At 39.7% G+C, this 15,179-nt stretch overlaps 1 protein-coding gene across 3 annotated transcripts; it reads right to left on the bottom strand.

Annotated features, from left to right (window-relative positions):
* Window positions 1–1,998: 1,998 nt before the first annotated feature.
* Window positions 1,999–14,083, bottom strand: SRP54 (signal recognition particle 54). Of its 3 annotated transcripts, none has more exons than XM_082762057.1 (16): window positions 13,950–14,083; window positions 13,429–13,542; window positions 11,918–12,009; window positions 11,221–11,305; window positions 10,197–10,301; window positions 8,929–8,995; window positions 8,786–8,843; window positions 7,937–8,087; window positions 6,959–7,107; window positions 5,518–5,618; window positions 5,325–5,411; window positions 4,858–4,931; window positions 4,511–4,619; window positions 3,546–3,716; window positions 3,008–3,103; window positions 1,999–2,454 (listed from the first exon to the last, which is right to left on the bottom strand). In XM_082762057.1, the coding sequence occupies exons 2-16, from the start codon at window positions 13,504–13,506 to the stop codon at window positions 2,363–2,365; spliced, it is 1,515 nt and encodes a 504-aa protein (XP_082618183.1). In that variant the 5' UTR covers window positions 13,507–13,542; window positions 13,950–14,083; the 3' UTR covers window positions 1,999–2,362. The 3 variants fall into 3 exon arrangements, with proteins under 3 accessions (XP_082618183.1, XP_082618184.1, XP_082618185.1); XM_082762058.1 differs by lacking the exon at window positions 13,950–14,083 and adding an exon at window positions 13,877–13,910; XM_082762059.1 differs by lacking the exon at window positions 13,950–14,083 and adding an exon at window positions 13,679–13,777.
* Window positions 14,084–15,179: the final 1,096 nt, after the last annotated feature.

The raw sequence follows: 15,179 nt of genomic DNA, 5'->3' as shown, positions 1-15,179 counted from the left end.
ACTACAGTTACCTGATTTCCTAAACCCTTCATCATCTCTCAAATTCTCGACCTAGATTGAGCCATGTGCCCAGATAACAAAACAGCAAATTAGTCCAAGCGGCACCAACTGGTTTCGTGAAGACAGACATAGAAAGATGAACTTCAGTCTTCTATTTATTCCCAGTGAAACTTGCTTCAACTTTTCAAGTTTCACATGTACCAGGCAGAACTGTTCTGTGGTGGACAAGCACAAGAAGTCTAAATAACGCAAGACAGTCCGAGGAGTTGTTACTTTCTAGCCTTGTTTTACATAGCTTCTCTTGGCTCGATGCAATTAAGTCATCAGTTTAGAGGCCCAGATTGAAAGAAGGTACAGAATATGATAGCTTCTCTTCTCTGGCAACAGCTCAGATTTTCTTCTGTACATTGTCCTCCGCAGGATCTACAAAGTTATTTCCTCACACTCCTTAAAAACGTTGTTCTCCCATAAAGAAAGCTAAGCTATGAGAGGGTTTTTATATACCCTTCTATACATTTGAACTTTCCAATTAAGCACCTCTAGCATGAGCCTATGGCTGCCTTTGTGTTGTTGTTTGTTTTTTTAAGACATCAGTTAAAATCTTTTGTTCTCTTCCTGTACAGTAGCAGTAGTTTGGAAATTCTGAAGACTAAAACTAAACGCATACAATGGATTGAAAATAGGACAAGTTCATTGCTGATAACTTGACAGTCCAACTAAGCCTGTACAGAAACAGTGCTTCACTGTTCACTCTCAATATGCACATTCTTCTCATGTTTGATTTCCATCATTCAGCTGAACTCCACTATCCCCTACCAACTGTTGCAAAACACATTTAATTTTATTTAAGTGGATTTATTTTCCACTTTCTAATGCAACTGCATGGTTTCATATATTGTATTTTAATTGTTCAAAACCCGAAAATACTATAAAACAGTAGTTTCCATGAACACATGCCACTTGTATAGCTGAGGACAGCTCCTAGACAAGCTCTTATTATTGCAAGTATTCATTCTTTTGTTTCATTTTCACTGAAAATAATAGAATTCAACTTAACCAATCCTTTTACTGATTGCTGCATTTTATGCATATAATTATTATAGTAAAAAGCATACCCAAAGATTTTGCTGCATCCCCTCTCTATAGAATAGATGTACCATTATTAGTGCAGAAGATAGACATTATAAACTAAGTTACAGCATGCCTTATGTTTTAGGTGGGTAATTATGCTCTTGTGCTAATAAGTTGTTCTCTATCAGCTGTTAGCAGTCACCTTTTCAAGCAAATGGCTGCCACTAACAGATGGACATACTTTGATTACTGTGTCTAATTTTTATGTCATCTGGGCAACAGAAATGGGTGTCTATTTACAATCCAAGCACTCAACATATTTAAATAAATCCATAACATACTCCCTTTCCTTAAAATAAGGGTGAAAGATCTCACCCTATTTGCTAAACTGTCTATCAGATTTTAAGGCTTATCTGGCTTACACTTCTGAAGTGTACCTGTAGATTCCACCCATTTCAGACCAACACCGTGGACTGAGGTAGTACAAGATGACAGGAAATTAAGATCAGATAATAGTTGAGTTGGGGCAATATGGTCCTGTCAGATACAGCTATTTTAACTTCAATACCAGCACAGAGTTCTATCTACTATATATTACAAACTCTTGATAACAGAAAAGCTGCTTAATTGGCAGTCCAGTAAGAAGACTTTCAAGCTGTCACATATACTGAAGATTTCTACATAAATGTTTTCAGTTCCTACAGTGTTAATGTAAAAGACTGATTAGACTGCTGGAGAACAATTTTTGTACAGAACTGACACCTTCAAAAATCTGAGCAGCAGCACCTCTACATTTTAAACGTTGCACTGCAGTTGTTACTGCTATAACTGTTTGGCATAGATAATTAGAAATGATTCAAGTTAAGGAAATCTCATTACATATTGATAAAGGCTCATTAGGAAGAATTGGAAGAAATAGGCCATTCCTCTGTTCATAATTGCTTAATTTTATTTTACAGTATATTTGTGACATTTTATGTTACTATAACCAAAGATCAGGGTTGTTTACAAATATAATGGCTGCCATTTAATGTAAACAATTAAAAAGTGTCTCTACATATTAAAATTTTACATCATGATTTTATTAAATTGAATTACTCCTTGTGCCATTAGGTATTAGTGGAGAGGAACTACTTTAAGCAAAAATAGTTTTCAGAAGTTAGATGTAGAAACTGAGAAGCCTGAATAAGATTTTAAAAGACCTCCCCCATCACTGTAAAAAGGAAGAAAGCAATCCTTTCACTGAAGTCGCAACTAATAGTCAACCAAGTCCATTTTTATTAAGGCTTCTTTACATATTATTGAATCCCATCATGCCTTTCATATTCCCAGCAGCACCTTGTTGAAATTGTCTCATCATTGACTGCAATCCTGCCATGCCACCTACAGAAAATAAGTGAAAAGATGCATGCGTTAATTAGTTTTGAAGGACAGCTATCTTGCTTCTAAAGTCTGTGTGCTGTAAGGAGGCCATTTCTGTAATATACAAACAAAAGCCCAATACTCAGCCACGCTTAAATAGCTATCAAAATATGGACAACTGAGGAAGTAATTACATAAATATTAAAGTAGGTTTTAAGATGACCTTTGCATCAAGACCTAGACAAAGGAAAAAAAAAACATGAATAAATTACCATTACCAGTTAGATTCCAGTATGGGAATCTTTAGTAAAAGCTGTTCTTGTCAATTTAGTAAAAGCTGTTCTTGTCAAAATGACTTAAGGCAAAGCTTGGAAGGGGATGGAAGTTCAGGAATAGATTTGCTTCACAACAGACATGCTTGAAGTCATCACTGTACTATTTTCTCAGACACTACTCCAATTGCTCATTTTGAGAGCTGAATCCAAATGAGTCCCCTTCCTAAATTCTGTAATATTTCAAGTGGATGACTGTAACAGGTATTCACCTAGCGAAGCTGTCTAAAGCCAACACATACCCATATGATGAAGGACTCTTGGATCCATCATCTTTGCCATCTGTTGGTTCAGCTTGGCCAGCTGAGATGGGTTTACATTCTTTGACATATCACCGCCTTCAAGAAAATGGAAGAAAGATTGGATTAACATACGAGGCTAAAAAACAGAATTTAACATAATTCTATATTCAAATCAATGATCAAGTTACTACATCAACTACTTTGAGTAATTAAGGATCAACAGTCCCTGTCCTGCCCACATAACAAATTAAAGTATCGGTACTGTGGTAGTGATGAACTCTACCTTGATAAAGCCAAAAATACATCAATTCTCACTCCCAATTTACACATTAATATCATGAAGAACAGTATGGCTCTCACCAGTTATATCAAAAAGCTTGCAAACATCATGAAAATGAGTGAGCTAAAACTCAGTCCTTCTCTCCCAACACACCTCCCTTCTCCCTCCCCTCTCCCAGCACCTAATCTACATTATGAGCTTCCTCTGTTCACGTATCAAGTGACCTTCACACTGAGTAAGTGTTTTACTTTCTTTTACCTTTGAAGAGCCCTTTGATACCTCCCATCTTTTTCACCATCTGTGCAAATTTAGTGTATTGGGTTAAAAGCTCCTGGACATCTCTGGTAGAAACACCTGAACCTCTTGCTACTCTTTGGATTCTTCCTGGCTGCTTACTGAATACTTTGGCGCCATCTGTGCTGTCAAGTTCTGCAATTACAGCAGAGGAGAGAAAAAAAACATTCGGTTACTAACATTAAAATCTATTATAGCTGTAAAAATAACGAAAGCAAGTGTGTGCTGAGAATTTAGTTTTTATCCACAAAACAAAAAATAGTTTCAGAAGCATCAACGCAGAATTGTACAGAAATAATTGAGACAGAATATTCAAGGGAATAGCAGTGGCCTTTCTAGTGTCAATCACAGTGATAAAAAAAAATTGCCAGAATAAATTATGCTCTCAGCATACCTGGTGTAAGCCAGGCTAATAGGTTTATCTCAAAGGTGAGAGCACACCTCTCCTGTAAGAGTTCTGGGTGGATTAGAGACTGCACACCCTGAATTCCAGAGACTAGGCTGTAGTAAACTTGTAGTAAACTTGAGGGTGGAAAAAAGGTATGAGGAAAGATGTTAATGACAGATTAAACACAAATGCAACTTTTTCATTTGCACATATAGCATTAATGATTTTAGAATCACAACTACACTACAAAAAGTAAAAACACATTAATTATCAATGGGTTGCTTTGAAATTCCATCTAGTCTACGCAAGAGAGCAGCAACAGGAAGTTGTCGGTATATCTCTTAAGTATTTGGACTTATTCAGAAAGTTTAAAGGCACAGGGATAAGCAACTCTTTGCTGTTTGTAAAACTGATAAATGCTCTTCACCCTTTTCTGTTATTTTAGATGCTATCTTAAGTCCAACTTGTACCCAGAAACGATCTCTGTAAATAAGCTTGTTCAACAACTGAGAAATTAAATACCGGTTGAAGTTTGTTTTACCTTGGTCATTCATACTGTCCATTATAGTCATCAATTTCTTTAGCCTTGCCATTGATTCTTGTTCATTGCCTTTACTCATGAAGTCAGTTCCAAAACCAGGGATCATACCCTAGTTTTAAAATGCAAAACAAAAGCTGTGTCAGAACAAGCAAAACTAACTTGAATTAAGCAGCCAGAAATACAGACAGCAAGTTTGAGTTCAGCAGATATGTATCGCAGTGGACTTTTGAAAAATCTAAAGCACAAACTCTTCAGTGAAACTGGTGCTAGAGTCTATGTTCACAACAGAAATTTGTCAGATATAAATGAAAATCTGATGAAGAAAAATGATTTGGGGAATAACTAACCAAGATCTGACTGAATGGTCCCATTTTCATGATGTTTTGGAATTGTTCGTACATATCTCTTAATGTAAACTGACCTGAAATACAACAAAAAGAAAATTAGCAAAGGTCACACTAACATTTAGGTATTACTTTCTCAACTATTTACCCTGTGAAAAAGAATACTACTATACAGCATAAAAACGTATGTAAACATCATCTCTACTGCTAATACAGCTAGGCACACAAGGTGGCACACACTCAAGAGTTTTAAGCTGCCTAATCTGCAGTTACAGCACTACCTGTCACTTGATGAAAAACATGACTATTTACTCGCTTGACACATTTATTAGAGAAAGAACAACCGTTCTGGAACATGCACTTGAAACAAATTACTTGTCTCTACCTAGAATACACATCAACTGCATCTCAGAGAGAACCTGCCATAATTAGTTCATGGTAATACACCTGCTATTCAGGGAACAACTTACCATGTTTGAGCTTTTCTATGAGTGCTTCATTATCATCCAGCTTTAACTCATTTACTTTATCTATCAATCCTTCAATATCACCCATACCTGGAAAACAAAACCAGCTCTGAAGTTAGCATTAAAAATTACACTTTTAAACTTTCTATTATCAGGTTCAAAGTGTCTTGTAAGTACAGTTGCATGTAGTACATACCAAGAAGTTTGCTGATGAAAGGCTGCGTTTTGAAGGGTTCAAAGTCATCTATGTGTTCACCAGTTCCAATAAAAATAATAGGACTCTTTGTAGCAGCAACTCTGCAGTACAATAATATATATATTATGGAATGGTTATGGAATATGAATATGGAATATGTTATGTCTCAGTTAGACATCATCAGCACAACACAATGAACACAACATCAACTCAATCTCCTAAGTATTTTTTTACTCCCAAAAATTATTAATGCAGAAACATCCAACATCCATTTAGGAGGGGATTGCTGGGAATAGCTGACAACGTTTCTTTAATTAGTACTTTGTAAAATACAAACTCTGCTTCTTCCACACTGTGCTTTGACAAATCACCAATAGATAGGTAAGTTGCATTTTCATTGCCAAGTTTCAGATAGTTGAGAGGATAGAAAGAAAAATAAATTGTGTCCATTCTACACTAATGTTGGGAGGTCAGATGACACAGGTGTTGATTAATTTTTCTTCAGGGTTCCTCCTACAGACAGCAATCTCATTTTCCACACAGGAACAAAGCTTAGACATGAGAAAAATCAAAACCTTTTCAGGAATCAGTCACTGACACTAGCTTTAATCAAATTCTGCTTCCAGCCTACAGAAAGTATAGAACAGCACAGCAGACAATGTATACAACCACATGTCAGCTGGAACTCACTTTTGGTATTTTCATTTTACTCTTAAATTTGGTGTTCCATCACTGCGCTATAAATAACAGCAAAATACACATGGCAGTTTAGGATTTCTAACACTTAAGATCCAAGTTGGACACATCTCAGCTCCATACAAGCTGTATCATTCAAAAACAGCTGGAGATTACTCTAACTTAAAAGATAATATGGCGTGTTCTAGTCAACAACGATTGTCAAGATACAGCACAGCACATCAGAAGTCCAAGAAGAATGGAGTTCAGAAAAGCGTGACTGCAGACTCATCTTTTTACCAAGTTTCTGGACACTGAAAATTCAGAAACTTAATTACATCTCAGCTTTAAGGCCATTACATAGGACTAGCTACATTTTTTTCCCTTTTGGAAAAATCATGGGCATTAAGTGAGAAGAAAAATTTTTAGGTAAGCCTTATCTATTAAGCTCAAATTTGTATTTTGCATCTGATATGCAAGATGCAACAATTGTTTTATTCTGTTCTCAGAAGACAGAAGCCTGATGCGTGACAATACACACTACAGCACTGGAAGTACATCATAATATGAATTCCAATTCACACTGAATGCCAACAGGTCCACTGAAATTAGGATAAAAATCTAACTGTTACTACTGAAATTTCTAGATTCCTTGTAATGTGACAGTGCCACTTTCACAGGACAGGTTTCTGTGAGACACTAGCACATTTCACAGTTGTACACCCACAGCCAGACCTTGGACACCCTGTTACATCACAGTACTTACGCACTAAGTGCGCCACCTCCTTTCGCATGTCCATCAAGCTTCGTAACAATAACTGAAGCTACATCAACTTTGTCTTTGAAAGCTTTAGCTTGAGCTTCACAAGCTTGGCCAATGGAAGCATCCATCACATAAACAATGTTATCCGGTTGCTAGGAGGTAAAGAAGAGAAAATTGTTTCCTGCTTTCTTGGACTGTGTTGATGCATTATGTTCAGTAGCAGAACTCACTGCAACACTGCTCTGTGAGCACTATTGTCTAAGGACCATTTGAAACCCTAATGCTGTGCTACTATTTGTGAAAAAAATTATCTACAACACAATATTAAATTTTAATAGTTTTACAGCTTTTGTTTTGAATTATTTTAGCCAGTATCTTAGCCAGTAAGCTAATTAGCATCTACAAGCAATGAATATCTTCCATTTGGTTTTACATTAAGAGCTTTATGATGTCTATTTCTCTGAAAACAAGTTACCGTTAACAGTTGTTGTGTGGGAACTGTCATATTGTTATGCGAGATCACAGAATCAAGAACTAGCCAAATATTTTAAAACTCACATGAGAAACACCAGCTTCATTTACATATCCAAGCTGATGAACCTTTTCCAATCATCTTTTCTGTTTCAGGGCAAATATTCATAACAATCACAGAAACGTAGTAAACAGCTACAGAAAATCAGACCAGACTCTTCTTTTATCTTGTTTCTTAATGCAAAGGCCCCAAAAGGAGTCGAAGCAGTAGAACTGCAATCTATGCAAGCACCCTTGAATTACAGATCCAAGAATTTAAACCGACACAAAGCTATCCAGCACTGATCATCCAGTCCTAGCTTATTCGTATCAGTTGTAATTTTTAGCACATTCTAGGTGTTAAAAGACACGTTCCAGAAGACAGACAACCACGCAGAACATTGGGAAATGAGAATAATTGAGTACAAATGATTGCTAACAAACATTAATGTGTTTCTTGAAACTACTCACAATGGCATTAGCAACTTGTAACATCTCTTCAAACAAAGAGTCTTCCTGTTTGTGACGTCCACTGGTATCAACGATGATTATTTCAAAGTTTTCATTCTTAAATTTCTCAACACCTTCTGAGGCAATAATTACAGGATCCATTTCTGTGTAACTGATCACAAAGATAAACATCAACATGTATGCAATTCCTTATCCTTAAGCTAATTGAGCATTTACAATTAGTAAGTTCACAGTCAAGCAATAACATCTACCTAGATTTCAAGATGGACTTCCTCTTATATCAAGCCAAAACTGATTCAGATTATGCCTCCCTAAGCCGTTTACCCTTGCAGCCCAGTGAACTGAGGCACAAAGGACTGTCTCATCTGCTGAAGATCATGCTAGATTCTGCTAGCCTTTCTCGGAAGGAAATTGTATCTAGGCACCTAGACAGTGCACCTCCAGCAAAGCTCAGACAGAAGTTTAATAAGAACTATATTAGTTCTGCTGCTGCCACTACCTGACAAAAATTAAGGGTCAAAAAATGACATCTTTCAATCTGTAAAGATGCTAAGTGGATTGTTTCCTGAAAACCTGAATCTGTCTGGTAAAGCCCTGTAAACTTGCGAGCTGAGAGAACGTTTAGGGGATTATCTCCAGGTGCCCGATCTCTTCTTATGCTCACTCTACTGCTACTACTGACAGGCAGAACATACTGAGCTAGACAGGTATTTCATCTCATGAGAGCAAACATTATAATAGCCTATTAGTTAGGCCACACTGAATGGGACTTTGTGGGAGATGCTCAGTAAGGAACAATATCTCATTATAATTGAGCTGTTCTTCAAACTGATTCTGAAAGACACTTACCTCCCGTAAAAGGGAATTCTTGCTTTTGTGGCATTCTGCTTTAACTGGTCAAAAGCACCTGTAAGACAGGTATGGTCAAGGGGCTTTTCAAAAAAAACAAAACTAAGAGAAAGAACTGTATCGTTAGAAGCTGTTTGTATTACCTGCTCTGTATGTGTCTGCACATATTAAACACGTCTTCCAACCTTTCCTCTGATAGAAGTATGCTAACTGTTAAAAGAAATCCAAACAAGTAGTTACACCAAAATCCCAACAGAAAGCACGACGCTACGTAACAGCTTGAAGTACACACTGAGGACACAAAATCAAGCCAGCTTTCCAGTAACTGAGACCACTTAGTAGCACTGTACAAGCATCAGCTTGTTAGCACGTTAGAAAAGTATGTTATATAAATAATTATCATGGTTAGATGAAAATAGTTGCTCAACTCTGCTTCTGATTTCAGTTTCCTGAGCTAGAAATGGCTACAAATAGCCTCTGTCCCCATTTTGTTAACTCCAAGATTCTGCAGATAGGATTAGATTTCAGAAACTGACCAAAGCCATACTGCAACGTGAACACTTGTTTCCTCACTTCCAGATGAACAAAGATATTTCATTGCAAGGACGTGTTTTAAAGCAATGAATGGAAGCCTTACTGCCTTGTAACACTTGTAAGCTTCACTAGTACAACACACATTCACAGAACATTTGATTCACCCAAAGAGAGACTTCCAAAATACAGTTTGTCTACATAAGCACTAGGAAAGTCTTATGAAATCAGAGCAGTGATATATTCCGTACAGCTTATGTCTGAATCTCACAGAGAGCAGATGACCAAAAAAAAAAAAAGAAAAGATATGGAAACATGCATCGATCTTCTTCCACAGGATGATTTTTCCTTCCTCAAAACTATTGTAAATATGTTAAGTTACAACTGTTCTGAATTGTGCCTTTTTTTAATCCTTGAGGATATAAATCTAAAATTTCCTCAATAAACTCTGGTCTGGAACAGATTTAACACCACACATTCATGCTCAGCTGAGACACCTGATACAGAGGACAATTTCTACTTGTTCCCTTAAGTACGTAATAGAATGAGATAGGTTCCACTCAGAGTACATCTTAAATGCAGGAAGTATGGAAGGGAAAGAATCTGTGATCCACATACAGAATTCTTTCATTAGGAGTTTAAAAAAAATCTTGAAGGAAGTCCTGAAACCATAAACAGTCTCAAAATAATATTACTTTGAACGTTCATCTCATCTCAGAATCCCCTCAACAGAAGCATTTCTACAACGTAATCAGTCAGTACTTGCCTAGTAATAAAAGCAGCACAGGTCACAAGCAAGTCCTACGTAACGTGTCCAACCACACCCTCCTTCCCAAGCAAAGCAAAACAACACAACACAAGCAGGTTCAGTGCAAGTTACCTTTGAACAGGTTGTTGTTTTACCGCTTCCTTGCAAGCCAACAAACATGATAATGTTCTGTTTTCCTTTGGTAGGTGTCCATGCTTTGACTCCAGGATCTACAAGCTATAGAACAAAGCATACTGTATGTTGCAGGTCTGAATTTCAGAAGCACAGAACAGTTAGTGTCACATTCCGTGGAGAAAGACAATTTTTTGTCTATCTGGGTCTTGGCTTAGACGCTTACTGGTTTACAAGAACAGCCACAGCCCATGCAAGAAATCTGTAGTATATGGTATTACACCTAACCATCCTGTAACAGTAACAGTGCTTCTTTCCAAGGCCAAGCACTAAAGTCAGGCCTGTATGTATGGCACAAATATTACAATCAGCACAGAAACACAACCTCTGCCCCATCATCACTGCAGTAGAAGGACCTCGTCTGATGAGAGTCCAACACTACAGAAGACTTTATTGGGTTAGTGCCTTGCTTTTCAATGAGCAGAAGGTGCATATATTGCAGGGAGACATCATGTGGGTGAGCACAGCCTACAGAAGTAAACACTACACCATTAACTGGGAAGAGGACAGAATACAGGCATCCAGGCACTGACTTGACCAAGCAGGCAGGTTAGAATCTGCCATAAAAGAAACTGCCTGGTTGTTACTTATACTTTTTAAAATAGCTTTAAAAAAAATCTTTGTTAAGGTAGCAAAGGCTTGTTTCTGGGACAACCATATACAGTAGTCCACAAGTTTGTAGCCTGGCAGCCTTACTTTGTCTTCATGTTTCAATTGAAAAGTAAGCATAGCTGAACTTGAAGGTTACATTGAGGTTACTCAGAGAGATGCCCTGAAAGTAAAGTTCTGATCGAAAAAATACTGTTTGGATAGTAAATAGCACTAGAGCAGAAAACATAACAACCCAAACAGGCAGAATGCCTGCTGGAACCACACGGTAACCTTAAAGCTTAGCTTGCTACTGTACTGCTCACACAACCCAGGCTGTACAAAAGTGATGTAATAGGGAATTTTGAAGTCCTACTTTAACAAGTTCCTTAAAGACAGCGTGCTGAATCATTTTCCTTTTGTTAAGGCCGGATGCCATCTCTTCAAGATCAATTGCAGACCTGAGTTTAAGAAAACAGTTTTAGTCAAACCAAAGCCATGAAATACTGCTGTAATTTAAAGCATCAGTTTAACCTAGTAATAGTGAAGTCTCTGCATCAGGAGCAGCACTCTGATCTGCCTTGAGTTTTCAGTTAGTGCACATTCAGGAAGTGACATACATTGGAGATGTCACTTCTGCATGCAGGATGAAAACATGGTTCTGCAATACTTGTCTTTCAGACTCGCATATACTTGAGTTACACATCTGAAAATAGCCAAAGTAACAGTCCTGGTCATACGCACAGATCTATTTATATCCAGCACAAAACATGTGAAGATGAGGTGTCTAGGCAGCAAGAAAGAGCTTGTTTACTCTTCCACTCAACTGACATCAGTTTTTCCAAACAAGTACACAACAGCAAAGACTGACTAAACTTGAGGAAGATTCTTTTGATGGAGCTGGCAAGACGTTTAGTTTAAACTGATTTTTCTGTAAAGTGAAAATAGAGGCTTAAAGGTGAACTGGGTATGTCTAAGAAAACCGTAAGCAAGTTAGAAGTTGTTCTTCTGTAAGCTCAAGTCCCAACTTTTACAAACATGAGAAGTTAAATTCATTTTGATCATTGACTTACTTGACATTTTCTCTTAGTTGCTTCACAAGTTTAATATTAACATCGGCTTCCAGTAGTGCTGTACATACTTCTTTTAACATAGCATTTAAAACCTTTGGAGTATAAAAGAAAAATGGTTTTACAATCCACAGCATTGACTAGCCAGTATTAGTTTCAAATAAGAATATGAAAGTAGATTTATGATCTAGTAAAGGTTTTTATGAATTAAATGCAGGTGGTACCATTACTATATCAAGTGCCACAAAGTCTGCACATTTGTTCATATGCGAATCAAATTTAAATCTGAAAGAGAACAGAGGTTCCTCTACTTGTAATATGCAAACTAGCAAGTAATGCAGAATGCCTCCTATCGCACTAAGGAGGATGGCTGCTTGTACGGTAGCAATACTTCCTAGACTTCCCTACAGCTACTCCTCAAAAACAACTGCAACAGAAAGCCACAAAAGAATTTAACACAATCTTGACAAACAAAACTATTCCCCCAACACAAGGTGGTCATGCTATCTACGTTTTCAGCAGAAACTGGGATGTTGCTCTGTGCCATGTCTTTGAGGCACACAGGTGCCTCTGAAACCCAGATTAGTTGTTCTAAGACCCGTCACTTTGAAAAGATTTTTTTTTTTAAAGTAACATCTGAATAGGTGGCCTCATTTGCACAGCTTGAGCTATTGCAGCAAAGTCTGCATTGCTGAAAAAATTAATTGGGCCGTCTTTGACTCAGTTAAGGTTCTGTTGTCTCCTAGCTTAAGGCTTGTTAAAACTTATCCCCTGTGCACAAGTCCTGTAACTATGCCAACTCTACAACCCTTGATAAGCTTTCTTTGTAGTTACTTTAAGCCACAAACCATATCTTCCCACCTGAAAAGTTTCTAGCAATTTATTTACTCATTGGCAGTTCTGAAACATCACATCTGTTAGTTTTCAACCTTGCTTTTCAGTCTTTATAACAGAACACACTTATTTATCATTTCATATTTTGATCTTTTAAAAAAAAAAAAATACAGACTCTACCAAGTCAAGAAGCTTCCAGAACCACACATGCTGGCTAGAACAGAAAAGCAACAACCACAACAATCCTCATATTTCAGAGGGCAAAATTTATGTCAAAAGCTATTCCTCCTTCTCCTCTCCAACTTCTGTAGCTGTAGCTCCCTAGTACACATCCACAGCGTAGCTGAACACAAGAGCTGGCACGCTGTACAGTCTCACAGCATACATCCCACCCAGATGTGGGCACAAACTGCCTCCTTCAGCACTCCCCCCTCAGAGCTGCAGTGTCCAGGAGTACAGCTGCCAGGCTCAATGACCCTGTGACCCACAACCGCTGAGGCCTAAACACAGCTCTAAGTTTTGGCAGTGCTATCGGGCTATAAAACTCTAGCTAGAAACGTTACTTGAAGGAAGAGAAGAGCCCAGAGGTTTTATCAATCCACTGTGTGCCTCTCGTCAGCCTCATCTATTAGGGCTTTGCTTCCCAGCCGTTACAGAGCCATCACACACGCGTTACAAACCTCCTCGTTGATGATCGTAGCATTGCTCAGCGAGCGCAACGCTGAGGTGATTTTTCTTCCGAGATCTGCCAGAACCATTTTGGCAGCTTCAAGGAGAACTTCACAGAGAAGAACCTAAGGAGAAAAAGAAAAAAAACAGACACAATTAAAAAATAATTTTAAAAATGAGTCGAAGCAATGCCTGCACAAACGATTTATTCCAGTAAATACTGGGGTAAGAAATCAGCTTCGCGTTCCGAGAAGCACCCACGATTTTCACTTTTTGGAGTTACTTTTGGCAGATACCGGCCCGGAGTTAACTCCGGGCTACCCCTCCGGCCCGTTTCACAGGAGAAGCCCCTCGCTGCCCCTCGGAGGCGCTTCCCCCTCCGGCCCGTTTGCGCACCGACCCCACCGGGCAGCGAACGGCTGGGGCAGGCTGGCAGCCAGCGCCCCGCCTGCCCCTTGCCTGCTGTCAGCGCCGTGGCCAGGCCGAGCCGCCGGGAGCTCAGCTCCCCCCGGGGGCCGCCCCGGGCACTCACCGGCAGGGCCGGGCCGGGCCTGGCGGCGCTGCGCAGGCTCCGCGCTCCGGCAGCGGCGGGCGCTCCCCGCCGACCGGCGAAACGTCACCACTCGGCCTCACCCCCTGCGCGCTTCCGCCGCCGGGGCAGCCGCCGGCCGCGCCGTTAAGGGCGTTCCACTCAACCGCGTGCCCGCGAACGGAGAAACCCCACAGAATTCCCCCGCGCCACCTTAAGAGCAGAGGGACACGAAGCGCGGCCGGTAGGGGAGGAGCCGGGGAAGGGCGGCCCCGGACGCGCGTAGCACGGCTTCATGGGCGGGCTCTGCGCATGCGCGGCAGCGGGGTGTGTGTGTGTCTCTCTCTGTGTGGGGGAGTGAGGCGCAGCGCCCCCGCGCGGCGGCGCTGTGGTACTGCGGCTGCTGGGGCTGAGGGGGTTTAATTAGCGCTAGCTGTAATTAGTGTGTGAGCGTATATATATATGTGTGTGTGTGTGTGTGCATATCTATGTGTGTGTGTGCATATATATGTGCATATATGTGTGTGTATGTGTGTGTGCACCTGTCTGCGTGTGCACTGCCGCGTGCTGTGCCGTCCCCTTGCCTGCAGCCCCGTGTGCAGCAGCTGCCTGCTGCCCCTCCTGGTGTAAATCCCCATAAATACCGCGGTTTTCTGCCGTCCTGCACTTCCCGATGTAAAAGTGCCGCCGAATTTCACACGCAGTCCCATGGCTTCGGGATCTGCACGTGCCAGCCCACCCCAAGCCCCTCATCCCGCTTCCCCGCTGCCAGGAGCAGTCCTTAGCCAGCAGCACGGTTTATTTACATTTAACGCGGCAAAAATGACGATCTTTAGTCATTTAATAACTTTTTAATTTTTGTTTTTACGCTCTGACTTCCAAAAGTCCTCACGGGTAGTTTCTGTGCAGGACAAACATGATGTACTCCTAATTTTCCTCAGATTATGATCTTTCAAATGCTATTATTATTATTATTATTTTAATGATCTAGGTCTGTGCCTAGTCTTTCAATGAAAGGAGATTTATATTCTTCCTCCACATCTACTCTTTGTACTGAAGATACAGACTACGGTGTAGGTCGGGTTCTAAATTTTGAACCATGTCACACCCGATACATCTGAGTAATCTCCATCCTTCAGTTTGTGTGTGCGCTGCTTTCTGTTGCCTCACTACGTACATCATCTTGAAACTAACATAATGTATTTTCTGGTCGCCATTCAATGGCTTTTTAGC

The sequence above is a fragment of the Aythya marila genome, assembly GCF_965140915.1.
Source record: "Aythya marila genome assembly, chromosome: 5".
Classification (NCBI taxonomy): Eukaryota; Metazoa; Chordata; class Aves; order Anseriformes; family Anatidae; genus Aythya; species Aythya marila.
This window is presented reverse-complemented; position numbering and strand designations above follow the sequence as displayed.